The following is a 27,811-nucleotide window of genomic DNA, read 5'->3' on the forward strand; positions in this document are numbered from 1 at the left end:
ATCTGGACTCTAAGGTGTGTATGACTTTTAATTGTCCTTATAGTTAAATGTGGATTTTGCTTCTCCAGTGCCTGTTCACACCTGGTTCTCACCTGGGCCGCTTATTCCAAGGTTCCCTCTGCAAACCCAAACTCACTTCACTGTCACGGGTAACTAGAATTACTGATACAGAAAGATAATTACAGAGAAGCCACTGCAATGCTGGTTTCCATTCTCTAGCTCTGTTGCTTTATTTCTCTTCGGATGGCCAAGCTACCTACTTATTATCTAGTAATGTACCCACAAAAATTAACAGATTCATAACCATTTAGTCTGAAAATAACATAAATGGAAGAGGAAAAAAAGGCAGATAATTTTTCTTTACATCAGCACATCTCCAGTTGCCCTGACCCTACACTTTCTGGATGTTGTGTCTTTAAAGAGATTCCACTGGGAATTAGGGATGTGCAAGGTTACGGCCTGATAGCCGACGCATCTTTGGCTTTGTAATTGAGCACTAGAAGATCAGCAGAAAGACAAGGACAAAAGGGAGAAGGGAAGAAAGAAAACGGATAATTTTTGCATTTTACATTTTTGCAAACCCATTCTTTGCTTTCAGCTTATATTGTGAAGTTGGAGGAAAAGACCTGCTGTTCATCTTTTCCACCAGTAGAACAATAAATGGGATATTGAAAAAACTAGTGGTAATTTTTTTTGTAAGTCAGCCTTCTATAAACAATATGACTTGGACACTTCATTAGTAATACCTGCATGGCACAGGAGAGCCTGAGGTCTCCTTCTTTCACACTTTCCAGTTCAGTTGTCTTGATCTTGTGCTGTGTTTCTTAAGGTCAAGATGGCCATTCAGCCCTGGAAAAAGACAAAAATGTATGATGGGAGAAGACAGAGGAAAAGGAACGTCAAGCTGTGGCAAACAGCTTTCCAGTTCTTTATCATCTTCTGACATATGTCCATATTAGTCGAGGGCATCAGATTAGCTTCAGAACTGGAAGCAGTAACACATCTCGGATCTGTGAGCACTTTACAAGTACGGTTATTTCTGGTTTACAGTTGGGGTCATAAGTTCAGCTGGAGTGACTTTCCTACCACAGCAATTAAAGGAATTTGAATTAAAGTCTGCCTCTGTATCTTGCATCACCAAAGGATGTCCTTGCTGTGCTGCAGTGCTGTAGGAGCTGCACTTGCCCATTCATTTAATTTTCTAATGGCAACTCTTCTTCATGCCCATCCCACAGACAAGAGCAGAAGACAGAGGTGAAATACTTTACAGGTACTGAAGAAACAGCAGAACAACACTTCTCACCTCTGGAAAGCACCCACTTGATGCAAAAGTTCTCCTGCAGATTTCAAGAGGGTGTCCAGAGGCAGCACACTTGACTCATGAACCTCTAGTTTAACGGTATTACCCTCACATTTCACTTACGTTTCAGGAATATCTGGGGTCCTGTTGTACTAGCAAGTGAACAGTCATGGAACAGGCGACGACCTTTTCTCCAGCAACCTTGTAAAACGTATTATAATAAGAAGACAAGACAAAGTGATTGAAGAGAGAAAACAGATGGGCAATTTATCAACATGTTAAATGCCGTTGCTCCCCAAAGAGCACTCCTCCCTCAGCCAATTCTCTTCTCATCTATCCAGCTGTATATTCAAAGATAAACCCCTTTATATGTATAGCTTCTCTATTCACAAGAAAGAGGGAGATTTCCCTGACTTAACATGATGGTTTACATAAAGAGCTTGTTCATGGCCATGTAGGACCCAATGTCCCACTGGCAGTCAGGGGTTCAGAAAAACCACGCTGTTCCTGGGACCAGAAGGCCAACCCCACATAACAGAGGTTTGCCAAGAAACCCACCGTGTAACTAGGCAATGCTGGGCTTGCTGCTTTTATTATCACGCTCAGTCAAGTGGAACTGGCACCATGACAAGTGCTTCAGCCCCTGAAGGAGCATTAAACACAACATGGGTGAGAATAAATGCAATTCTCAGTGGATGGAGCTGTATCACCAAGGACATCCAGTCCAGAAGTGTGGTAGCAACGGTGCATCTTTGTTAGCATCACGTATTTCACTGTAAGAGACCAAACAATGTTGGTAACCCTGTGCTAGAGCTAAAATGAGTCACATCTAGATGTGGAGGGGTTTTGATAGATAAAGATCTGTTGCTGAATTAGTCAGGCTCAAAGGAATCTCAAGGCCTCTTCGAGAAGCTGAGATCAGAGTTTGCTGTGAGAAAGAGGGGCGTTCCACAATCACTGGGGTCCTGGCATGGCGTGAATCATCGAACGTATCATCAGTGAGACTCCAGAGCACGGACAGCCCACGATACTCATTTAGCGAATCCATGCTTGGAGCGTGGACGCGTGATTAGAATATAGTTACGTATATAAGGAGACTTGTTTCTGTAATAAATGGCTTAGCATGATTCACATTGAATCGACTGGTTTTGCTGAGTCCTTATCTCGCTCTAACATCTAGATTTGCAGAGTTATGGGGTTATACCTGCAAAACTGTAATACAGGTTTGGCCTGTTAATTGTGAGGCTAGGGTTTGGATTATTTGAAATGCCTCAGCTAGTATTTATATTAAATGCCTTAAAAATGCATTCCTTGAATTTGGAATAATGCCCACAAAGAAAACCATTACTACAATAGTAGCTCTTTATAGTAGTTAATGGCAGTGCCCATATGTACCCATATAAGTGCACAAAAACACAGAGTATCTATTAAAAAACATACATGTATACTTTTATATACATGTACAAACACAAACTCATAGAACACTTTTCTAAGGGCAAAAAAGCACCCAAAGCAACATGAACAAATAGGAGGAAAGAAAATCATGTATCCAACGTGATTCAGGATGGTGTCCTCCTAGTGATGTATAAAATCATGTTTCAGACATTCTAAAATGCATTGAATTTGAAAACATGAAAGGACAATTCCTTTCTTCAAACATTTTCCACAAAGCAGGCCTGTGCCAGGTGCAGTTGGCAGTGAACAGATTATAAACAGGAAAAGCTCATCTGTCCATGAAATGCGTTAATACGGGAGATCTGTCCCCTTAGCGCACAACAGCTGCCTCCATGCACGCTGTCACAGACGGGAATTACCGTCATATTTGAATGCGTTGAGCTTTCACAAAACTGAGAATGATAAAAAAAATGGAAGGTTTTGAATTCACTTCCATTTATTTCCCACCTAAGAACATTATTCCAATGAGATCTACCGCAGTCCTGCTGCAGATCTTCTCAGTGAGGGTGACAGAGCACTGGTCCAGGCTGCCCAGGGGGGTTGTGGAGTCTCCTTCTCTGGAGACATTCAAACCCGCCTGGACATGTTCCTGTGCGACCTCACCTGGGCGTTCCTGCTCCAGCAGGGTGCCTGTACAGATAATTTTTGCAGCATTCAGCTATTTGAAGGAATAAGGATTTCAAATTCAGAGAAGAGACAACTTTCAGGGCTGTGCCCTATGAGGACGAGGAGAAAAACAACTATAAACATCCATGTGGTTTTGACATCCATGTTCTGTATGTTCTACTAAGTTTATTAAAAATTAAGTCACCATTTGGCCACTGCAAGGATGCTGCTTAGGAATAAGGGGGGTTACGTCTGGCTTAATCATGAACTGGCCAGGTTTTGGTGCATTTTTCTGTTGTGTAAGATTCAAAAGCCTGAAGGGAAACGGCTTAAAGCTTTTCATTTTATTCTCTGTCAAACACGGACTGCTATGGAAATCTGTCATTGGAAGATCTGCACTCTTCCATTAATCTGTCAATATTCTCCACTCCTTCTCCCCCAAAAAGGAGGCAGAAATTTCATTATTTTTGTTGTTAAAAAAGGCATTACAATCAATGCCTCTTGTTCTGTCCATGGGCACTACTGACCAGTCTGGCTGCCTTATTTTCAGCCAAAGGACTGATGTCCATATTTACTGAAAGCATTCAGCTATTTTAAATTCTCCTTAGTTTCTGTAATACTTAAGATTATGAAGCACTTAGGAAGACAAATCATTATAAGAGAGTTTTTATGTATGACATACATGAGGAAATGTAATTCTCAGATTATGAGCATAGTGTCACTTGCCGGTCAAGTATCCAGTATATTCTTAAGGACAAGGTAAATACTTTAATTTTACAACAGGTTAATTCTAGCATTGTTCTACATCTTTAAGTGTCATTATAGAAAACAAAACAACAACCAACAACAACCACACCCCTCTTTTTAAAGTTACAATTGTATAGCATGTGTATTTAAGGTAGATATTTGTGGGAATGCGATAATCCTGCCTATTTTGTAAGTGGCTGATTGTGCTTCAAGTCGGAGGTAACTCTCTTTCTCACTAAGTGATACATTTATTTCACTTGCACAAAAACCACCTGCCGCTTGGGCTTTCAGTCGTACCCCACTCATTTTTCAGTGTGTCAGTAGGTGTTTCATTGCTAAATCCTACTAGAATGGTTTAGAATTAATAAAAGTCTAATGTTTCAAATAGAGAAGGATTTAGACGGATGAATTAAATTACACTTGATTCTATACCTCAAAAATCTGTGTGAATACTCTTGGATAACATTAAAATATGTGTATGGTTTTTTTTCCCTCCACATTAGAGGTACCGAATAGGTAGGTGAAGGGGAAAGAAAGACATAATTTTTGGGTTTTGTGTTCCAAAATAGCTTACAAAACTAGCAGATAGGGGAGGCATAAGCATGGTTACAACACCACGTTTTTCTCAGGCCTATGTTTCATAAAAGAAAAGAATACTCAAGGTTTTGCTGTACCTGAGCTTGCTTAAAAAGGCTGAAACCAGCAAGTCCGGCAGGTAAAACTGTTTCAATAGTTGAGATAAAACTGACTAATTTTATGTATTTTTTTTCAAATGTTGAAGAGAAAGAAAGGCTGTAACTGTTTCAGGGCATGTTTGGACTTCAGTCATTAGTTCTGCTGTGTGTCTGCAGTCTGTGAGCATAACGTTTTCTTTAAAGTAAAGTTGCCAGGGCTCCACAGGCCAAACAAAATTTGGCTTCTTAGGTCATAGCCCTAACAAAATTTTAAACAAACAAAACCCCTCCTTTTGAGTCTGATCGATTTCATAGTTGAAGTCTGGCTTACAAAATAATTAGAAGGAAGACATAATCTTATGTAAATGTGTATATCAGTGTGATATTAATATCAGAAAGTTATTTGGAGTGCAGTTTTGTAGCTCTAATAGCACTCACCCTTCTAATGAATATTGTATATAACACCGAGTTATCTCTGTAGGAAAGTTGACATGTCACAAGATTTTGTTTGTGTCTGGGGAAGCTGTAATCTGGTGTTTGATGGTTTGGCATGAATATTAACAATGATTTTATTTATTAAGATGTCTGGCTAGACAGATAAGTCATTTGATCAGATAAGGTCTTTTAGTTTATTAGCTGGAATCTTCCTTTTGGAGGGACACCCACAGACACGATTGTGCTGGTCACCCACTGGGAAGGTGACAGAGGTTTTACCCTTCTCTGATATTACAGGGTTCCCCAGTGGTTTGGTAGAGGAGATAAGGAATGGCTGCCTCACACTTTCTTTGAAGGGATGGGTTAGAAGCTGGAGAGATAATCACGATAAATAAGATCTTTGGTGCATTGGGTGCATCAGGAATTGAAGATGGGGGGCAGGTGGGGTGTCCGTACTGTGGAGCGGTGGCATCTGCCTGAACCGAGGTTTCCAAATAGTTTGTTTGCTGTCAGCCCCTCTCGTCTGTATTGTCGGCATTTTTTTTTGTTTTTTAATTGTCAAAATAAGTCAAATTATGGCTGTTACTGTGTGTTAAGCGTAGAGGCTAGAATTGACAATAGTTCCCACTTGATTTTTGTTGGGCTATGATTTTCTGTTCACCCACCAGAGGGAGAAGCTCACAACATCTCAGCTACATCACCCCCAAGGAACCCCAAGGCATTTTCCATGTGCAAGCACAGGAATGGTTTTCACTCTCCACCTCCATGCAGTCGCTTCTTGGGTGAACCGTAACAGCTGTTTGTCAGCACGCTGTGACACTCTGTGGCATCTTGAAAGGAAGTGAATAGCACCGTGGCTAATTGAGACTGCCAGGATAATTTAAGAAAGTATCATTACCTGATAAATGCAGTTACACAAGCTGGAGTTTGGCCAGGAGACGAACTGTTCTTGTGGAAAGCGCAGCAGGATCTGTGATGGTCAGAAGCGGTCAGGACATGCAACACTATGCTTCTCATGTGAAATTGTCTCCTCTTTCCTGGGATCTTCCAAACGCTGTTTGGTGCAGCAGGGAGGGCTGGAGGGTTTCCTGCTTGGAGAGGAGGGTTTCATTGCAACCGGTGACCTTAGTTCTTCCTAGGCTTGGTATCTGAGTTACAAGGATGACATGGAGAGGGTTCGCAATAAAAGCATCCAAAGCCTGCAGTTTTCAGTGACCAGTTAGATGCATGTGCCAATTTTCTTATTCCTGGGGTCTCTCACAGCCTAATACCACTGGGATATATAATCCCCTTCCAGTAGGGCTGCTCAGCAATTTCAGCATATTCTGCAATACCCACAACTGTCAGTTGCCTAAACCTGAGCCAGAACATGTGTTAAGCACATGGTCCCTTCAGCAGAGGGAACAGACTTGGAAGCTGACTGTAAGCACAAAAAAACTACTCCCCAGGCAACTTTATTTGAAAAATTCTGCTAGTTCCTTGCAGTTGTTTCTGTGTGTTTGGTAGACTTGCATTTACCATCTCTGGAGTTATTCTTAGTGTACTGTCTTGCTGCATTTTTTTTTTTCTATATGGCATTCCCTCAATGATATTAGAACTTTAAAAGCAGAAGAAAATACAAGCCTGCTCCTAGGTGTGATTTGACATCCTGTCCTGCATATACTGACAGTTTGGGTCTTTGTCTCCTTCCTTGCTGCTTATTCTGTAGAGGTTTGCTAAGGAAAACGGGGCAAAACCCATAAACCGATCGACTGTGGCACTTTCTGTCCTTGTCACCTTAGTTTTTCTGTGTTTCCTTTGTAATTATCCCAGCCCCTATCTCAGTTCTGTTTGACCTTACAGGCCACCCTGACTTGAGTAAGTGATGTTGATGGCCCCTCAGCTTTGGGAATACTTTTACGTGGAAAAGGCAACTGAACTGTTGTGTCAGCATGAGTTCTGCAATTTTCTTTTTAGAACATTCTCATCCCAATCTGTTTCCTTTGTAGAACAGAGAGGTAAAAACAGGACTAATTATTATAGGGGTTCAAGAAGCTTTGTGCCCATTGAGGACCACAGTCTGAACTCTAGGGAAGAAACTGGAGTAACACTACAAGTTGTTGAGGCAAATCCTTATATTGTTGTTAAGGCCTCTGCTAGAAACAGTGACAAAAATATAAACAGTTGCAGTATTTTTCATTTAAAAAAAATTGTTAAAGATTGCTGCTCCACAGTGCAGGCACTATTCATAAAGCCAGAAAGCCTTGTCCATAAAAATGGTATGATTGACAGGTTAAAACACAAAAGCTTCCTGATCCTGGTGTATGGACTGTTATTCTTATTAACTTTTCATCTAATCTAAGTGATTATATCATCATGTGACAGCAAACTACAAGAATTTATTCTTACAAGTTAGGTAATGTGAAGCCACTTAGCCAAGCAAAACCCATTGTGAAACCCTAGTAATTTATAAATGTCAACCTTAATTTGATGGTAGTAGAAAATTGTAACTCCCACAGACATGGTGAAAAAATGAATATGTTTCCAAACCTCGAGTGTTTATGTTTAAGAAGGAGCAGATAATAGAAGTGATGCAGAGAGGTCCCACCTACTTGTTGGAGGCAGATTGACCTGGTGTATCTCACTGTAAGATCTGCTGAATAGAAACTCAGCTTTCTCTTAACAATTTTCCTGTGATTTGATGATGTGGCTATTGCACCAAGCTGTGCACTTAAACTAATTGCATACACACATCAGATAGATTCGTGTTCCTTTCTCTAGTCATTTAAACAGGGGTGAAGAGATTCTTTGTCTCCGTGGTTATTTCACACCCACCTAGTGGGAACATTCACTGGCTTTCAAAATTAGGTGCTTGCTGTCTTTGATTTGTTAAAAAGCAGCTAGCCTGTTGGTGGACTGACTCACCAGATCAGTTCCCCTTCATTAGTGCAAACAGCCAAGAATTATGCCTAATATTTGTTCAACAAATGAAAAGTCAGTACTCCTCTGCTGAAGTTAACATCAGCTACATGAAACTGACAGGTAATCTGCGTAGTCAAGCTATCGAGGTTAGAAGAGGAGCTAAAAGCAAAATGTTATCTGCAGAAAGACACCAAATGGGTTTCTTAACTGTCGCTCCAGAGTAAAGAAACTCTATTGTACAGGGCTTCATTTTCTCTTTCTCCTCGAGACATGTTTTCGGTAAAAGCTGTGCCAGTTGTGCCAAATTTGTGCCGGTATGTGATGTAACGAATCACAAGGAGACAGGCTGAGCGAGCCAAACCCACCATACTCATTTTAATTAAGATGCTTTGCAGCCGGAGCCTTTCCAGTTGAAAGGCTGGTCACTAGTGCAGGAACCAGCCCCCCCAGTTGCAGGGCTGCTTGAAATCGGGCCGGGATGGCACCTGTTGTGATTTTCCATGGGGTGCATACCAGCCTTCCAAGGCATTTAAAGACATGATAATGGTTTAATCCTTCCTGTTCTGCCTTTAATCAGTGGCGGGGGTTTAGCTTTGACTGCCCTTCTGAGACTCCATAGGGAGCAAAAGGAGAATTGCTGAACACAGGGGTTTGGAGTTTGGCTCTTGTGGTTGTTTGTTGTTTGTTTTATGTGTGTGTTGGTTTTTTTCCTCTCCCCTCTTGCTTGTCTTGTAGCTTCTCCATTGAATTGTGCGATTTCACGCGGGGCTGGGAGTGGATGAGGTGTTACATACAGCTAATGTAACGAACTGACGGCCGAGCTTTGCAGACACGTTGCTTCATCCGGCCATCTGTTTGGTTTGGAGAGAAGGAATAGGAAGATTTCTTACTGTACAGATATATTAAGAAAAGTCAGAAAATTGGACGTATGAAGCTTTATATTTTCCATTTATAATACAGTAGTTTGATAGCAGTGTATAAATCACTGAGTTAGAACACTTTAAAATGAAGTTCTGGCACTCCCAGTGCTTAAAGTAGCATTGTTATTTATAGATATTACATGAAGTCTGATGTTATGTTTAAGTGAGCGTTAAACAGTTCAGGCTGTTGTATTGTTGCTACGCACCGGAGAACCTCTGTCAAAGTGACTTTGGCACCGCCGCGTATCTGCCTTTCTCCCTTTGTCTTCCAAAGCTTTCGCCAGTGTTTGCAGTTATCCATGTGCTCAGCGATGGAACAGCCTATTGTTAGTCTAACGAGGGCAAAGTCACACTGGGATTTTTGAAAAAAAGAGGAAAAAAAAAGCCAGTTCTTTACCTTGCCTAAAACTTTGTTAAATATTAAACTAGCCCTACCAAGGAGTTTAATGAAAGCAAACACTGAGGGTTTGCTAAACTTAAACCTAATAAAGTAGGAAGTTAATAGTTGGGTACAGAGTGTTTTCGGTTATAGAAAAGCCAGCTATGACAATACACCATTGCAAATCAACAGTGCTTTTGAAGGTTTGATTAAAGAGAGGGAAGGTGAAGTGAAGCCTGCAAAAGCCCGAAATTTGGCCACAGAGACCTTTTCATGACTTAAAGAGAAATCAAACCTCTCTGGCAGTCAGGGCAGAATAGCTCCTGATGGGGTGTATAATTCTTGTCATTATTTATGTATTATAATATATAGTTCTTCAGCGCATCTACAAAAGTTGTGCTGTCCATTTCAAGCAAAAAAGGTGGCACCCGGAAAATATGTGGTGAGAGGCAGCTGGAGTGGTTTCCTTTCCCATCCCCACACTGTCATCATTCCCAATTAAAAACGTGGGTGCACCTGGCCAGATCTTGGGTACCAAGGCATCTCCCCAACACTCTTTGAGAACAGAGCACGATCCAAAATCATGTATGTAAAAATCGAAAAAGCAAAGTATAAAGCACAGATGACAGGAGAGCTCACACTGACTGCCAGGAGTTGAGAGGTCTTTGCTTAGATTGAGTGTAATAATTTGTACCTACATTATTATTACTGGTGTGCCCTGGTGAAAACTTCTCATTGCAAGAAAAAACACCTGTGTAAGTTTTCTGGGCCTGGTGTTTTTTTCTTTACATTGTGTGGTTGTGTTTCAATGTCAAAGATTTCCAGGGGATTAGGGAAGAGAAAGGAGAGGAGGAGATTGTAGGAGCTCTGTGTGTGTTCCCTTCCTCTCTGCTTCCACATCTTGTCCAGTAGAGGACTGTTAAACTTGCTGTTTAAGTAATAAGGGTAGTTGGGAAATATCAATATTCATTCTAGACAAGCAAACATATAATACTTGAAATTCTGTAGCTACAAGAGGTGGAATATTGTTGAAAAAAACACTGAGAATTCACATAGATTTTAAGTAAGGAACTAATAGTGTGGTGGTGTGGTTTGCGGTGGTTGTTTTTGTTTTGTTTTTAATAAAAAAATAAACCAACCAACCCAAAAGGCCAACACTGACAAAAGAAATGCTTTGGGGGTTGCAGTAGATGTAATGAACCTTTGGTGAAATGACTGGACTGTTAAAGGCATGTTGGTGGCCTCTGGAAGACACGAGTAGGCAATAAAAGGTGTCCCCCAGCTGGTGTTCAGATGGGAATGAGGAAAATAAAAGACTGAAAATAAAAGACTGGTTAACAAAGAAACCAGTATAATAAATGTGGTGGAATAGCTGTTACTGTACTTTACTGATGTATTTTCTTTGCTAAGAGTATGGATCTAAAGGCAATGGAAGCAGACGGATGCCTCTTCTTTAGGATGAACAATCTGAATTGAAAGAAATGAAGGGAAATAACTGTGCAAGACCTATAAGGGCTTGATGTGAATACCCGCAAAGAGAAAAATACCCTTGAGAGAATGGTGTGGGGACAAATTGTGAGCATGGGCAGGAGCTTCCTGGCTTAACACCGGCCTCAAGAGATGCTGGAAGAAGAGAGTATTTAATTAAATGCTTTATGGTCTTGCTTTTTAAGGATCTTTGACCAGAAGGCAACCTTGTCTGTTTCAGTTCTCAGCTGCTGATGGCGTTTGCAGTGATCAATTAGATACTGTTCCTGTCACAGTAGACCAAATAGTGATGTAAATTTACAAATCACAGTCAAAAAGCCTTTTGGAACGTAGTTCTTGTCCAGTTCCCCAAAATATTGTGGAAAACCTAGAAGCATCTGAAGGCTTGGGGGTTGGTTGTTATTCCCCTTATTCCGTTTGCATTGTGGCTGTGATCCTATGGGAGCCCCATGTTTGCTGGGGGTCTGGGTGTTCAATTGGAGTTCACTGATTTTGGTGGAAGTGAAATAAGTGGGTCCATTTGCCTTTGCTGGTCCTCAACACTAAATGCCCAATTGCTCCTACTTGGGCCACAGCTCTTGCTCAACACAGTACTAATTTGTGTGGTTCATTAAAAAAGAGAGTTTCTGTTTTAGCATAGGGTCATTTGTAGATCAAAGTTATTTCCCAAAATGATGGTCTAGCTCCTTCTCTCCTTTTTCAGTGCTTTGAATAACCCAGAAATGACTGATCTGTCTAACAGCTCTGCAGAGAAAGTTTATGTAGACAGATTCTGCTCCTGGCCAGGAGTAACTTTAAAGTTGGGTAGTGTTCAGAAAAGCATAATTCATAAAAACAGCATTAACGAAAGCTGTAATGAGACCAAAGAAAAGGGAGTAATTTTGGTGTTTGTAGTTTTGTTTTTCCTTTAAGCAAGCAGAAGGACTTTTTCAAAGAACTACACAGTGCAAATGAGCTAGCTGATGTGTCTGAATGGACTTTGGGATTCAGCAAATAACCCAAGCAGAAATTAGCCATATACTAGAAGTGGCGCTGCAGTTTGGTTTATGGCCAAAGCAGCCTTCAAACAGGTTTGGTTTTAGTGTGTATTTTTGTCTTCTCGTAAAATGGGACCTGAAAATTAGAAAGCCATGTGTGATTGCAGAGGAGGAAAGTGCTATTCATCAAAACCACTTTTGTTAATGTCTTCAAAGCTTTTCTGCCACCTTTGCAATTTTTGTCTGTTCCTGTTTTCAGTTTAACAGGCATTTAAAATCTAAAATGAACTACAGTAGCAGAGCGACTTGTGCAAGATCAAGTGTGTCTATTCCTAAATACTTTCTCCTCAGGAATGCTGAATGTTTCTAGAATCAAAATGTTATTTTTTTTCAATATATTGTAAACTAATTAATTATACATTAAACATAATCAACAGTCTTGCATTTAAAACAAACAAACACCACTGGTGAACTGGTATGCTTTTTGCTACTTCAGATACTGAAAAGAACCCAAATATATGTCAGTCTTGAAATGACCCGATTTGAGAAAATTTGATGCACCAACCATTTAGACAAAAACAGGTGTATGGCTGTATTGCTTCTTCATACAGAGCACGAGTAAGCAAAAGTAGGTATTTAGCTTGTATCTGTGGATTAATACCGAGCATAATTATAGTACAGAAGTATTGGTGTTAAAAAGGATTTCTCTTCCAGCTCTGTTGCCTTAGCCTACAAATACACATGAGTAGAGGGGGGGTTGTTAACTCACGTTCACTGTAATGTTTAAATGTATTAAATTGTGTAGTGTGTGGTGATCTTTCTTCTGTAAGATTAAACTAATTCTTTTGCAAAGCTAGATAGCGATGCCCAGGCCTTGTGTTGAAGAGCTGGATCCTTGCAACAAAAGCATCATCCTCCATTGTCTGGTGTCTGTGTCATTGCTCGGTTGTTTCTCTCTGAGCTTCCACTCAGATCTTATTTTCACTTTTTGATTTACAAGGTTTAGTCCGGCTGCACTAAAGCCAGGACAGCAAGTAAAACACTCACAGTTTCCCTTTCCTGTGGTTACAAACAAAAGGCTATGGAAATGTGGGGGGAGGTTTAGCGTACTAGGAAAAAGAATTCTCTGCTTGATGGGAATAACTGCTCCCATAAACTCACATTGCTGTAGCTTGTATGTTACCAAGGTATGTGTATCAATAGAGGAGAAAGAAAAGCAGAGGACTGTTTGTTTCTTCATTACCCTTGGCAACAGTATCATCTGTGCCTTTCATTTTTGTAAATGGATTTTTCGTACTCCGTGAAAGCTTATGTCTGTTCCACGACTCTGAAAGTCCAAGCACAAATGGAAGTCTGTGGATGGATGTATACATTTCTGAAATCATCAGGTTTTTATTTGTGTCACAACTTTTATAAAGAGGATGTGAACGTGACCCTTGGAGTTCTTCTAGATCTAGTGATCTAGACCGATGTTTAAATTCAATTAGAAATAGGTTTTCCTTATACAGTACTGTATTTTAAGTTCCTGTACATGCTGTATGGAATGTGTACTCTTGTTTAACCTGTTAGTAATGATGTATGATCTATTGCACTCACTGTAAAATGTTTTGAGTATGTATGTCATACTCTCCCATCTCTGTTCATACACTGATATTCTTGGCTTCAGCTTTTGTATCTAAAGCAAAATAATGCCTTCACAGGTTGTATATTCTTTCACCGAACTTCTTCAGTATGTTGAAATTTGCCCACTAGAAGTTAGCCAAGAGCATTCTGTGTTATTTCATAGACATTTCATAAAATAGCTGGGACTTACTTTCTAGGGCAGGAGGGGAACACAAGTGCTTTTTAGTTTGTTCCTTTAAGCAGGCAGGTATACAGTAGACAAAGGTCTTAGGCAAATGTTGCTGGTTGCTTGTATTTCAAGATAATTTACTTGGTACTGAAAGATGCTCTTCTAAATGCTTTTGGCGCTCTTTCCTCAGCTCCTGCCAGTGGATGGACATCAAACAGTACTAAACCACCTGGAACAACTGCCCTGAGCGAAAAATCTGCCACAGCACCCCAGCTAAATGAGCAAGACACGTTGGTTCAGAGGGCAGAGCACATTCCAGCAGGAAAGCGCACTCCCATGTGTGCGCACTGTAATCAAGTCATCAGGTTGGTATCTGTTTGCTGGGTATCCTCTTTGCTGCGTAAAAAACCTGCCTGGATGGCCGGGCCCCAAGAGTTGTGGTGAATGGCGTTAAATCCAAGTGTCAGCCCATCACAAGTGTTCCCCACTCCTGAGCAGCAGCCTCTCCTCTTGGCCCTTAAATCACTTGCTTCTACTCCCCACTTAGCCCCTTTGATCACCATTAAAAAGAAGATGAGCTGCTGACCCTGTAAGGAGGGGAGCGTATGGGTCTGTGGAACAAACTTTGCTCCTTAGTGGATGCATGAGGAGAAAGCATGAAGCCCCACTTGACAGTACTTGAGCCATTGTCACCTATTGAAAGTGACACCTCTTCATGAATAGTAACTGATACCCAAGTCTAACTTCTTTGTAATTTGCTGGTGGTGTTTAAATCCTTATATTTCTTCATATGTTAAATGCCACCTCAGTTATGAAAAGCAAGCATTGTTTCACTTGAGAATTAGCTGACGTTTATTAATCAATGCCAAATATGTCTCATGTTCACAGCATACAGTGGACCTGAAAGACTGCAATGGCATTTTGAATTCAAGTTTTAGCATAATTACAGATCATGCCCTTAGTGGTACCATTACCTATGAAAAGGTAGGAGGAGGATCAAGTGACATGGCATTGTACATCTGTTTTGAAGCCAAAATGCATTGTGGAGTTGGTTACTTTATACTCAGGCATAGAATAACCATGGCTGGTGGAGCCAAAACCATTTCTTAGAGACATCTTATAACTTTTTAATATATCTTTAATTATTTATACAGTGACAGTCTGAAGATTCCATTTTTTTCCAAAGCTTCATTAAGTAAGCTTTTCTTTCCATGTCTAAAAGAATCAAAGCTGGAGGAAAACTGAATTTCCTGCTTCCCTTCAACATCTCCTATACAGGAATTGCATACTATGGCATTTTCAAGTGAGGAGAAAAAGAAACTTCCCAGAATGCAGATTGCACTATGGTTAACTGGAAAGCGATTGGCCTCTTTAGCAGATGTGCAAATCCTTTTGATCTCTCTACCACCAAATTTCAGTTCTGGCTTGCTATCATAATAAAAGCCACATGAGAAGCTGGATTATCAGCATACACTGGATACATCATGGCCATACTGATGAAGTTATATTTAGTTAGAAGTGTAAAGATGGTGAAATTGCAATTATATTCCCTGTACATTCCTTACTTCTTCCAATTTGCCCATGCATCTTTGCTACATGCAGAACCCAGATGTTTCATGTGGCTACCCAGTTTATGTACCTGATGATTCTTTGGGCCTTAAGATTCTATAAATACTTTAGTAAATACATCAGAATCCCTTTAAAAATGAAAAAATCAATACTTTTTGCCTCCATCTGTGAGTTTGCTTTATGTAGTCTAGATGGCAATGTCAGAAATTTTTTCATAAATGGGAAGCATGTCAAAGTAGCCTGGGATAGAGCTGCATTCATAGCAAGCTGTAGCCAGTTGGATCATCCCATATCTTCGGATGGAAGGAACGTGTTTTTTTACTACCACCTTTAAAAATATGTTCTAGTTGACAGAGGCATGTAGGATTTTTTTATTGTTGTGGGGTTGCTTGTTTTTGTCTTGTTTTAAATGGGGAAGGAAGGAGGAAGCCATTGGCACCCATCTTCCTAGCATTTATGCCCTAACTGCTTTGCATTAGGTTGTGCGAGTCTGGGCATGTGGTCCCCTTACTCAAATCAGGACTTCAATCTCCAATTAATACAGCAAATAAATACCTTTCATTACTGGAAGCTATCATTTCAATTGAAAAAAGTATGCAGAGACCAGGAACACCTCCAAGTTCTGAATATCATGTTTTAGTGTATTTTCCGCGGCAGGTGTTTATTTTCTTTTTCTTTCTTCCACGTGCATTGGGGCAGCTTTTAAGAGTCTGGTATCATTAAGCCGCAGCGTCAGCTTGACATGTTTAAACTACGGCCCCGATTAAAAGTAAAATTGTATTGAGAAAGCGTTCTTCTGGCCATGCATGCTAATGGAACACCTCGGAGACATTGTGCAGGGCACGGCCGCAGCTGGCTGGGGACTTTGGGATAGAAATTTGGTGGATGCGCTCTCGGGCTGTTCTCCATCCGTTTGGGTTGCCACGTGCTGTCCTGCATGGCTAATCTCAACATGTCAGAGCTGTAAACTCTGGAGAGCTTAAATGCAGCAGATGTTGTAAAAATTCCTTCCCCTCCCGTCGCTTGGTGGACTTGCTTTCCATTGCAGAGCTAACCGGAGCGAGGGGCCAGAAACTCAATCCTGCCTGGAGCCTCTTCGGTGTCAGCCCCTTGTTAATGAACCTGTTAAATTAGCCCGTGCTGACACGGCACACTGAGAGCGCTTTGTTGCACATGAGGGCTTGTATTGTTTGATCAGTACATAACCAAAAGGGCATCGATGTAAAAAGGTGCTTGTAGAGCGGCAGGAGAGTATCGGGTTAGGTCGGTGTTTGCGCTGCTCAGGCATCCGCTGGGAGCTGAGCTTGACCCCGGCTCCCTCCTTGAAGGGCTATGAGCTGCTCTCCAGCAGATTTTGCTGCTTTCTCTCCGATAATCAGAGGCAAATAGAAGGAACTCTTATGGATTAAATAGGTTCATCATCTCTGAAGGTGTGCGAGTTGTCCTAAATGGATATTAGGAAAAAATTCTTCACAGAAAGGGTTGTCAGGCATTGGAACAGGCTGCCCAGGGCAGTGGTGAAGTCACCATCCCTGGAGGGGTTTAAAAGGCATTTAGACAAGGTTCTTGGGGACATGGTTTAGCGCCAGAGATTGGTTAGGTTATGGTTGGACTCAATGATCCTGAGGGTCTCTTCCGACTGAAATGATTTTATAATTATCTTTGACTTCTCATTCTTTTGAAAATATGTAGCATCTCCAGAGAAAATGTAAAAGAGAAGTGGAAATAATGACTCCTACTCTCAATGAAGTTGCCCTCCATCCCCTGCCTGTTTATATGCCCATCTTGGAGTCAGTATAACCATGGAAGCAAATGTTACAGTTTTTTCTTCTCTGCTGCTGTTGCTTTGTTCATGTGAAAATCTTATTTTGCACAACAATATTCTTGTAGCTTATTCAATTTCTGAAAAAATGTTTAGCAACAGGATGGTGATACTAGTACCTTACACTTTTTATTTATTTATTTATTTATTTTAGTGAAGTATTAGCTCAGAAAAAAGGTGATGCATTACGGAAAGAATGGAATCTTTATTGTCTTGCAAAAAAGGGCAATCTGGTGAACTTGAAACATGAAGTTCACCTGAAACCTAGATTCTGGAGGGTTGAGTGTTGGTGGGACCTTGGAGGTACCACATTACAGTAATTATATTCATTAGAGAAATTAACATGCTGCATATGTTTTCAGATGAAAACAGATCGAATGGTATGTGCTTGGGATTTATGAGTAACAAACTGAGAATTTTTTATTGACTGAGGAAGGGGCAGGTTTATCTTGTCTGTTAAACTTGTTGCGTTAGCCAGCCAAATGCTATTAAAAGTATCATTATTTTGTCTTTGCAAATTATAGAGGAGGCTCTGTATTGGAAGAAAATGATTCTGTTTTAACCAGCTTCTGAAGGAAAAGTAAAAAAAAACAAACCAAAACAAACCCAATGTGCTTCCCCCCCAAAAAAGTCCCCCAACAACAGAGATGGGTTATCCTGTAGCAAACTTATTAGATAAGGACAGCAACTGAATTTTTCTCATGCAAGAAACTGATGTTATCAGCTCTTAATGGAGTCAAGTCTATTTGAACATTTGTGGCCTCTTTACAAATACACGCTGAAAGAGAGCTGATCATATCGCTGAGTGAAATATCTCTGCAATAGATGGAAATAATTTGGATTGTAGGGAACATCTTTCTTCTCTCTTGCAGCCACTTCAGCACTGTATTTAATGTGGCTCTAAAATAAGATTTCTGAAATGCAAGGATGCAAAGACAATTGGTATTTATTTGGACAGGTGTTTCTGGCAGATAGTTCAATGGGAATAGATAGAGTCAACATGTAATGCTTAGAGCCTGGAGGAGGAAAAGGGGGATGGAGCTGTATGCATTTGTGAACAGCTTTTGCAGGAGCCAACCCAGGAACGTTTGCTGACAAAATCTCTTCTTTCTGATCAGAGGACCCTTCTTGGTGGCTTTGGGGAAGTCGTGGCATCCAGAAGAGTTTAATTGTGCTCATTGCAAAACCTCCATGGCTTACATTGGATTTGTGGAAGAGAAGGGGGCGCTGTACTGCGAGGTCTGCTATGAGAAGTTCTTCGCCCCTGAGTGTTCCAAGTGCCAGAGGAAGATCCTTGGGGTAAGTGACCAGCAAGTGGCCTGGTTTTCAGAGTGAACAATAACCACAGTGTTCAGTGCTTCTCTGTGATGAAATTCCCTTTTATTTGCCCAGTTTGCTTTTTTCCAAACATACTCTGACATAGTTTTTCGGCTCCCATCACATACAAAACATGTCTTTGGCTTTTCTAATGTTGAGCCTTTTCGTTCTCTCTGAGAAATGGTGCTGTAGTTTCCTTGGCTCTTCCAAGTTCAGCTCCTATTTTCAAGAGGCTGTTCTGTAGCTGTTGTGATTACTGGATTTTCTTTGGCAAAATGCTTTTAATTGGCAGCTTCTTACAAAAGTGTAAATGGGGTGGGGGTGAGGGTGGAAATACTCATCCTTAGCAAAGCTGAGCATTGAGGAACACGCTAGTTGGCTACTAGTACTGAAATATTCCAAATGGCAACGTAGATAGAAAGACACGTTTATCCTACTTGGCACGAATCTTGTTAATTTGAGCCTGGCAGCTGAGTGTCCGCTGTTTTGCTACAGACAGCGATGTGTCTGGGCGCTTGTGTAACTGGGGTCACGCAGGGCTTTGGCAGCACAATTCTCAACTCATGTTTGGCACTTTAGCGTCTTCCAAAACACCGCAGAGCAGTTGTAATTTTCTATGTGATGTCTTCTGATTAACTCTTCCCAGACTTGAGGAGATGTCAGAGATGCTGCTTTTGTTATTTCAGGGGAACGTGATGGGTGAGATCCTAATTAAAACTGAAAAGGTGAACAAATTAGTTAGTAAATCTGCCTAACTCCACACTGAGCCTTCCAAAAAATGAAAGGTTGCTTGTGACAAATAAGGAGACGTATCATAAAACAAAGCACCTCATTAAGTTTAACATGGGCAGAAATTGTGTGCACAACCCATTTTCAAAGGAGCAGTAGGAAACAAAGTATTCTTGAAACAAATCAAGTGTGGAGGCATGGTCACCACAATCTAGTCATCACATCAAAATAATGTGTTAATAACACTTTTTCTAATCCCCACAGGAAGTAATAAATGCTTTGAAACAAACTTGGCACGTTTCCTGCTTCGTATGTGTGGCCTGTCATAACCCCATCCGCAATAATGTCTTCCACTTAGAAGACGGCGATCCCTACTGTGAGACGGGTAAGAAGCAACACAACCAAGTTTTACTGCAGCTGTGTGGGAAAGCAGAGCTCAACAAGGTTGGGAAAAAAAATAACAATTCCTTTTTCTCAAGCTTCGTTTCAGAAGATGTGTCCCAGCAAATTCATGGAGCTTTTATATGTCAATTCAAAGCACCAACAAACGCTGTAGACGCTTTTGAGTTTGCAGCAGAAGTTAGTGCGAATTTCTTCACGAGTTTCAGCAGGAGCAGAATTCTTATCACTAGTTTTGCTCATTGCTCCTGTTAAGCCTTCAGATGTATGTGTCGTTTTTGGGTGACATTCTGGCTGACTTTAAAATAATCTGGAGTCTGTGTAAATCTGCTTATTTACTAAACAAGCAAATGCCAGTGGAGTAATGCATTTTACTCTGAATAGCCTTATTCACAACTGGGAGGCAACTTCCAAGAGTAAGCAGTCTGCCCAGGAAGTCTTTAGCAGGACCAGTGATAACATCTGTTGAACATAAGCTTGGGATAAAAAAAACAGCCTGTCAGGGGAAAAATATAGTGATATGGTTATAACCCTTGAAAGCCTTGTGAGCAATATTACACAAGAGATGTGACTTAGATGTTCAGAGGGCTTCTGGTCTGATTTTTAGCACTTCTAGTCAATCGTATCTTTTTGATTGATATGAACAGTTTTTATTTATGTTGGTTTCCTAGTTTGCTTGAAACTTTCTATGTACCCTTCTGGGCTAGGAAAGAGAGAGCATTTGTAAAACAATTCCACAAATTGGAAAAGAAACAAAAGCGTATCAAAATTGTTTATTTTCATGCTGTTTACATTTGTGTTAGAACCATCAGTGGGACCTTTTCTGTGTTTTCCTACTACTGTAAGGAGCGTTGTGGTTAAACTAGAGGTGGAAGTGAATTGAGCAGGAAGAGATTGAGCATGAATTCCTGGGGACCTGTTTGGAGCTGAGATTTCTTCCTGGTTTGATCCCACAGTTGTTTGCAGCAGGTGCTGGGTACTGAAAGGGTGAGGAAATCGGGCAAAATTTATCCAAAATTTCTCTGTAAGTAAGTTTAATGAGGTGTTGGCAGATACAAAAGGACGCAGTAGGTTATTGCTAACTCAGTGACACGAGTAGGGTAACGTTGCTCCTGTTGAATTCATGGAGCTGCAGAGGAAGTGGATCCATGAGCAGCATCCTCCAGTGTGACAACACGGTGAAATTTCATCCTAAAGCAATCTGAAGCCCCTAATCTTGAAATCATTCGATGATTCAAAAATAGTACTGGAGGAATCAATAACTCCCCTTTGGGTGGAAAGCTCCTGATCGAGTTTGTTCTGCTAATATTGAATTCTTATTCCTGCCTCCGAATGACCTGTATGTTGTGCGGTGCATTGATTTGTGCTACTGTTACAGCTCTTGTGCAGAAATGTGCACTTTCCTATACTGTGAGCAGGAAACACTGGGGTGAAATGTCAAGAATGCTAGACTTCTCGCAAAGTTTATTTCTGAGATGGAATGTTGCTAGCACAAGTTAATGTAGACACATTCTTTGAGGTGTTATTGGCAGTGATACGTTGTAATGGCTCTGGCTCTCTAACTAGATGTTAATTTGAGATATTTTCATTCTTCAAAGACTTTCAGTCCAGCTGGAGTTAACAGCCTATGACTAATTTTAAATAAATAAGGAGTAAATGTCATTGCCAACTTTCCCTCGTCCTAGTGCAATGGAGAGTTCTAATTTTAAATCTGCATTTGAAATTATCACAGCATCAGCTATTAATATTAAGCGGGTTTAATCTGCGAAACACTCTGGTTTTGGATGTTGATGCTAAAATTAAATTAAAAGGGCACATATCTACAACTTTGAACTCTTTTTTTCAAGTGCAGAGTTAGGAACCTACTTTTGAAAATGTGGTGTGCAGGAGGCATTGATATGTGGCTATATGAGAAGTCTGCCTTGGAAGGCTTCTGTGGTATCGCAACTCAAGAATGCAAAAACAAAAGAAGGCTGATGCCCTTCATTCTGCCTTATCTACTACCCTTTCTTCAGAAGAAAAGCCAATAAACTTATCAACACGAACCACAGGCTAACTTACAAAAGGCTTTAACTACTGGCACCAGGAAAGTATCAGTAAAAGATTCTGGATGAAATCAAATGGCAAATTGCTGAAGCAGTGTGGTCATGAGACTGCATCCTTCAGGGATTTTGGACAGAGGTGTTCTACCCTCTGACATTTTTATTGTCTTTTCTTCTGCTTAAACACTTGCAAATTCATGCCAGTACATGGATTAATGGAGGCAATCGCTGGAGCTTTTTCTTGCCACTGGCAGCCTTTGCTTTTCCAGAGCAATTGCATTCCCCATCCTGCTGAGATGCCTCCTAGGATGATGCTTTTTGAGGTCGTCATACAAAACACTGCTGTACTAAACCAAAACAGGACTCTTCCCTTGTGCTTGACATGTGATAAGTGTCTGTTGGCTTTGCAGCAGCAAGTACTAGAGCATCAGCAGCTCTGTAAAATCTAGTAGAGAAATAAAACCTCCTTGTACCCCGCTTGCCACTCCTTATAAGGCTACTTGAAAACAACCCCTGACACCTAATTCCCCTGTCAGAGCCAGAGTGTTACTAGTAAGGATGGAGTCCAAAGCTTCACTGTGGTTGTCACTCTGTCGTTCATCTTATGAAGACGTGGTGTTGCATGACATTATGTGTTTGGCATGGTAGCCTGCTGGTGCCACATTCTCTCATGTTATAGCACTGATGCTGTTGTCTTTTGTGCAGGGAAAAAACAGGGTGTTAAATAGTTGAAATAAGTGGAAAAGACCAGACAACTTGGGGTGAAATTCAGGTCTCTGCTCTCTGAGACTGCTGGAGGAACTTGACTCTGCTGACACCTCCCACCAAGTCAGTCTGGTGCCTACAAATGAAAGGTGCAAATACCTTTCAGTGATTCTGGTCACTAATAATCACTCTGCCACCCTACTGACATTTTTGTTAAATGCAATAATTATACTGGCTGAAATGTCTGGGTTTTGCTTGTGTGTTTTTTGTTTTTTAAGGAGCCATGTAATAAACTCCAGTGACTTGATCCAAACGGCTGGAGTCTGTTTAGGAGAGAAGCCTAATGGTTGCATGATTTTGTGTAGTGCAGTGTGGGCCAAATACTGTGCTGGAATGTAGGCAGGAGTTAGTTACTCGCTGAGGAGGTTTGCTGTGTGAACGGTCTCACTTTTCTGCATGTGCTTCATCTTTCAAATCTGTGTTTGTTTGCAGATTACTATGCCCTCTTCGGTACCCTCTGCCATGGCTGTGAATTCCCCATTGAAGCTGGAGACAGGTTTCTTGAAGCTCTGGGCCACACTTGGCATGACACTTGCTTTGTATGCTCAGTAAGTAAAGCTGCTCTACATTTTAAACAAACCCACAGCAGCAGTGCTTGTGCTAATCCAACCGATACGAGACTTAACAGCTACAACCTCTTCCAGTCCTCCCAGCCCGAACAAAAAGCACCTTCCCAGTTATTTGGAAGGCGTGTTGCTATTGTGAGCCTCTGACACCGGTCCAGAGGAGCTGGTCTGGGTTGCAGCCGCTTGTCCCAGCATTTAACCCTTGATGTTTATGTTGATTTGGCATTCTGAATAACATTTGGTGTAATTCACCCATCTGAACTGAGGAATGTTTTTCTTTTTTTATCCCTTTTCAGGTATGTAGTGACAGTTTGGAGGGTCAGACTTTCTTCTCCAAGAAGGACAAGCCACTGTGCAAGAAACATGCTTACTCTATCAACATCTGATGCTTGGAGCTCATCTTGTGTAACAAACGTGCTGAGCAGAAAGAAAGGTTCAAATGTCCATGTTCAATAATTGGTCAAAATTATTTATATATGATTTTCTAGAATGAAAGTGAAATGTGGAAACTTGTGGAGGGGCTTGTACATTAATTTTTAGAGTGTTTATCAGTTAGCTTTTCGCTTCATAAAAAGATAGGAATCTGGAAGTGCACCCATGCCAAACAATTAGAGTGCCTTTACCTTTACACTTGGCATATTACTGTATTGGTTTCATGATTTTATTACCACATTTATATCTGTTTCAGTATAAAAAGTGAAACATCTATAAAAATAAATACCTGATATTAGAAGTCTTGTTTTTGCTGCTGTTCAATAAGCAGGAGGAGATTGACTTCAGTGATCCAGATCACTTTATTGTGCTGACGTTTTTTAAAGTATGTCTAGAAGTACTGCAGCTAAAGTCCATTAAAAGGAACTCAAAGCAAAGATAAGGTTGAACCAGAATATTTAGCTCAACAACTGATATTTTTATCTGATACTCATATACATGAAGCCTCCCTCACAATTTACATATACCTGTGCTTTTGGCTGTTAAATCTCCGATGGTTCTGCAAAGGACAGAGATTTTTCAGAGAGCAGTTTAGTGAGGTGGTGACTATGCTGGTGAACAGGAATAATTTAGAAGATGCTACTTCTAAGAAAACATAAATGGGATACTCATGTACTTAATTCATGTACTACCAGAACAGTAGCCAAAAAACTTGCTAGCAAAGGTGTGTTTGGTAGGACAGAAACGTCAGATCACATCTTAAAAATAAGGGAACACAGACTTACATTCTTATATTCACAGTTCAGGTTTTAGGTAGTTTTAAATGCCTTGGAAAGGGGAAATTGCACTGAATCTGCAGGTAGCGGTGTTTTATATCCAGAATGTGAGACTCTGGTGTTGAATGAGGGAAACTGCTGAAGCCCAACTGAGGACATTGTTTTTCTCTCAGTACATTCTTTACTATGTAGCTCATGAATATGTATATTGGTGATGTGTCAGGTAGCGTACCGCAAACTTACTTTCTTGCTCAGCTGTTATGACTTTTATTAGCTTAGGTTTTATTTCTCTATCTTTCTCCAGATATAGGGAATGCATTGAGTTATCTCTCAGTTCTTGCAGGGGAGCAGAGCCAACAGTGTCATTATGAGATGTAGCCACTTCAGTGGCTTGATATGAATTTTGCCTCCATACAGAGAGTCAGCCCAAGACCTGTTCACCAGCTAAGTCCCACTTAACTGCAAATTGGGGCTTAAGTGGTATGGAGCAAGTGCAGGCAGATACTCTTTCCACTAGACACTAAAATAAACCGTTTACTGGTTTTGTTGTTGTGGGGTTTTTTTACTGTTAAAAGGACAGGTTTATTAATAAAACCATGGGGATAATCACAAAAAATTGCCATGGTTGAGTAAAGCAATTGTAACAAGGAATGTCAGCAATAGAGGGGGAAATAAAACCAAAATTGCTGTACTGAAATATGAAAAGATAATTGGCTTTCTTATTAATCCAGTGAGACAGGTTCACGTTGTGGGTTGTTTCACTTTATTTCCTGAAGTTGTTTTTCTTCAATACTGCCATGTTTGTGGTTTTTTTTAACTTCTGGTGGTACAGAAGAAATGACATAAAGCTGTTTAAAATGTTTACACTCTTGTAGATACACCCTTTTGTGAGTTTGGCTGGAAATTGAATGGGCAGAAGCAGACTGGACAAGATACGGCAATATACGAGCCAGGCTGCTTTTGATATTGGGTGGAATGTGGAGAAATGGGACCTGGAGTCCAGGTTTCATTGGGTCTATATTGCACATGAGTGAGGAAAGAGAATGGGAATGCACAAAATAAGGCGTTCAGTAATTTCTACAATTCAAACCTCACTATTTTAAAGTAGGATAGAAAGTTTTCGGTTTGTCTTTGAATTTTGTTTAGCTTCATAATTTTAATTTGAATTTTATTTCTTAATCCATTTGCTCTACGGTTTGACATTTTGCAGTCATTAATACATTTGAGGACAAAAGCCTGGATGGTTCCAGTAGTATTGCTTCATTTAGCTGCTTTGCCTTTTAATTTCTGCTTTTATCTATTTGTCTAAAATTTAAAAGGAAGCATAGGGTCACTGATATAGAAGGAATATTTAATGGCTCTATCAAATTATATAAATCAACTGAAAGGAACATAATTTTTATCATTATTTTAATAAGTGAGATTTTAGTAGAGCACTTTATAATAATGCCATATATCTCACTGAATATTTATTATCTTTTTTTGTTTGTTTGTTTAGGACTATTTCATACTGGTATCTTTATATTTGGTTTTATTTGTAAGTCTGCATATTTACCTTTAGAATCTTTTGGGGTGCGACTGTGTATATGTGTATGCATTTATATATACTTCTCTATACATGCACACATAAGCATGTACGTTGAGAGACATATATATATATATATATATATGCACATATGCATACGTATATTTGACTGCTGGCTTGACATAACAAAAATCAGCACCGTTCCAGATTTCATGAGATTCCCAAGTATTTTTCATACCATATATGTATAGCATTCATGTTTTGAGGGAATGTTAGAAAATCAGGAGAGACAGGTTAGTAACCTGACTACTGTAGTTTTTCTCATGCATTTTCAGTCAGTAATTATTTTTCTTCCAAAACTGCCTGTAAAAGAATTGGGTTGAACTCTGAAGGTAGAAGTGAATAGTCGAATCACGATGACAGTTTCAGTATATTGTAACTAAGTAATTCAGAATTATCTGTAAATACAAATGCTTAATATAACAATGCAATAAACTTAAAAGCAAAAGTTGAGTTGTGGTGCAGTGTGTGTTGGTCTGTTCAGCTGTGTATCTATTTCTTCATGGAGCTTCTCACATCATCCAGCCCTATGAGTGGCTTGGAGTAAGAGGAACTACATCAATTCACAGGTTACTTGTTTGACTTTCCTTTCCGCCCCTCCCCCCCCCCCCATTGTTTTACACTCAGCAACCAGCTGTTAAATCTTGGTGATTTCGTTCCTTCTGTATAATAGTCTTTGGCATGAAATTTTGGCTGTTCACATTTGCAAAATTAATTGTCATTAAAAACCAAAACAAATAAACCCCATGCAAACCCCCATGCTCTTATCTGTCCTCAGTTGTTTTGTGGCTGTTGGATGTTTTAATTTTTCTGCATCATAGTCAGTAAAAGAAAGTCATGATAGTACACATAAATAGATATAATATAAATTACTTGTTCTTTGGGTTTTTTTTTTGGGTAGAAATTAAGGTTTGCTTTGCAGAAAAAGACTTGGAGGTCCTGGTGGACACCAAGTTGACCAAGTGAAGTCAGTCCACCAGCCTCCTGGGGTCCATTAGGCCAGCAGATTGAGGAGGTGACCCTTCTCCACTCAGTCCTGAAGAGACACATCCAGAGTGCTGGGTCCAGTGCTGGTCTTGCCAATACAAGTGAGATATGAACGTACTGGAGTGAAGAGCTAGGAAGGTGATTAAGGGTTTGGGGCATTTGTAGTACAAGGAGAGGCTGAGAAAGCTGGTATTTGTTCAGCCTACAGAAGAGGGGTTGTCCAGCTAGATTGCGGAGTCTCTGTCCTTGGACTTACTCAAAGCCCGACTGGACATGGCCATGCGACTGGACAAAGTGCCTCCATCTCCAAAGGTCCCTTCCAACCTCTGTGAGTCTCTGGTTCTCAATCTTTTATCAAGGTGGAATGAAAGATGGAAATTTGCTATTGGACACCGTAGAATATGTATCAATGTAAACTCAATATTGGCCAATTACTATTTATTTGCTGTCTTCACCCTACTGCCCAACTAGAGTACTTTGCAATGCTTGTTTGGCAGTGTTTAATATTTTTCCTAAGTTGAAACTGTTCAGGGAAATGCTGCCTGCTCTGGGAAGCATTATCTGATCCTGTACCTTGCCCTGGCACGCATCGGTCTCTGCTTTCTCTGCGGGATACTATAACATGGCCAATTACTTCATGATAATACCAGCCTGCTAAGACTCTGCTTAGCTAAGTGACTCTTAACTAGGCAAATGCACTGTTGTTTTCCACCTTTATTTACACAGGCAAAGAAAAACACTGCACACAGCTCTATAAAATTTAGAGGCAACTTTACAGAAAACTTGCCTCCCTTTCAGTGTTTAGGCTGCGAAGGAGACAAACGCGAGTCTATTTGCAAACAGTATATTAAACTCCAGAAGCCAAACTTTTAAAGGCATCGAGTCTGCATTTGACGTTTTAATGGCAAAGGTTTGGTTTCTATCAATCACAACGTCGTGTAACATTAAAATGAACCGACAAAAAAAAAAAAAAGAGATCTGTCATTCATTCATTTAGACACTGTAATCCAGTGTAAGATTTATAGGTTTAAAACTCAACAGTGTGTTTTCACAATAAATCCACTTTCACTGCTCAGCACAGAACAAATCTCTCTGTCACTCAAAATGTTTGCTGGTCAAAATGCCCTGTATGAGATCTTCAAAGGGTT

General features: G+C 40.3%; 1 protein-coding gene across 1 annotated transcript; it reads left to right on the plus strand.

The window, feature by feature from the left end:
• Positions 1 to 1,965: 1,965 nt before the first annotated feature.
• LOC309439070 (PDZ and LIM domain protein 5-like) lies at positions 1,966 to 26,009 on the plus strand (the record flags this gene model as incomplete). The annotated part of the gene is made up of 6 exons (XM_082051198.1): positions 1,966 to 1,969; positions 13,865 to 14,039; positions 18,184 to 18,364; positions 19,376 to 19,496; positions 22,750 to 22,865; positions 23,180 to 26,009. 6 exons carry the CDS (start codon positions 1,966 to 1,968, stop codon positions 23,267 to 23,269), a joined length of 687 nt encoding a protein of 228 aa, XP_081907324.1. The 3' UTR covers positions 23,270 to 26,009.
• Positions 26,010 to 27,811: the final 1,802 nt, after the last annotated feature.

Source organism: Streptopelia decaocto, assembly GCF_964273445.1.
Source record: "Streptopelia decaocto genome assembly, chromosome: 4".
Classification (NCBI taxonomy): domain Eukaryota; kingdom Metazoa; phylum Chordata; class Aves; order Columbiformes; family Columbidae; genus Streptopelia; species Streptopelia decaocto.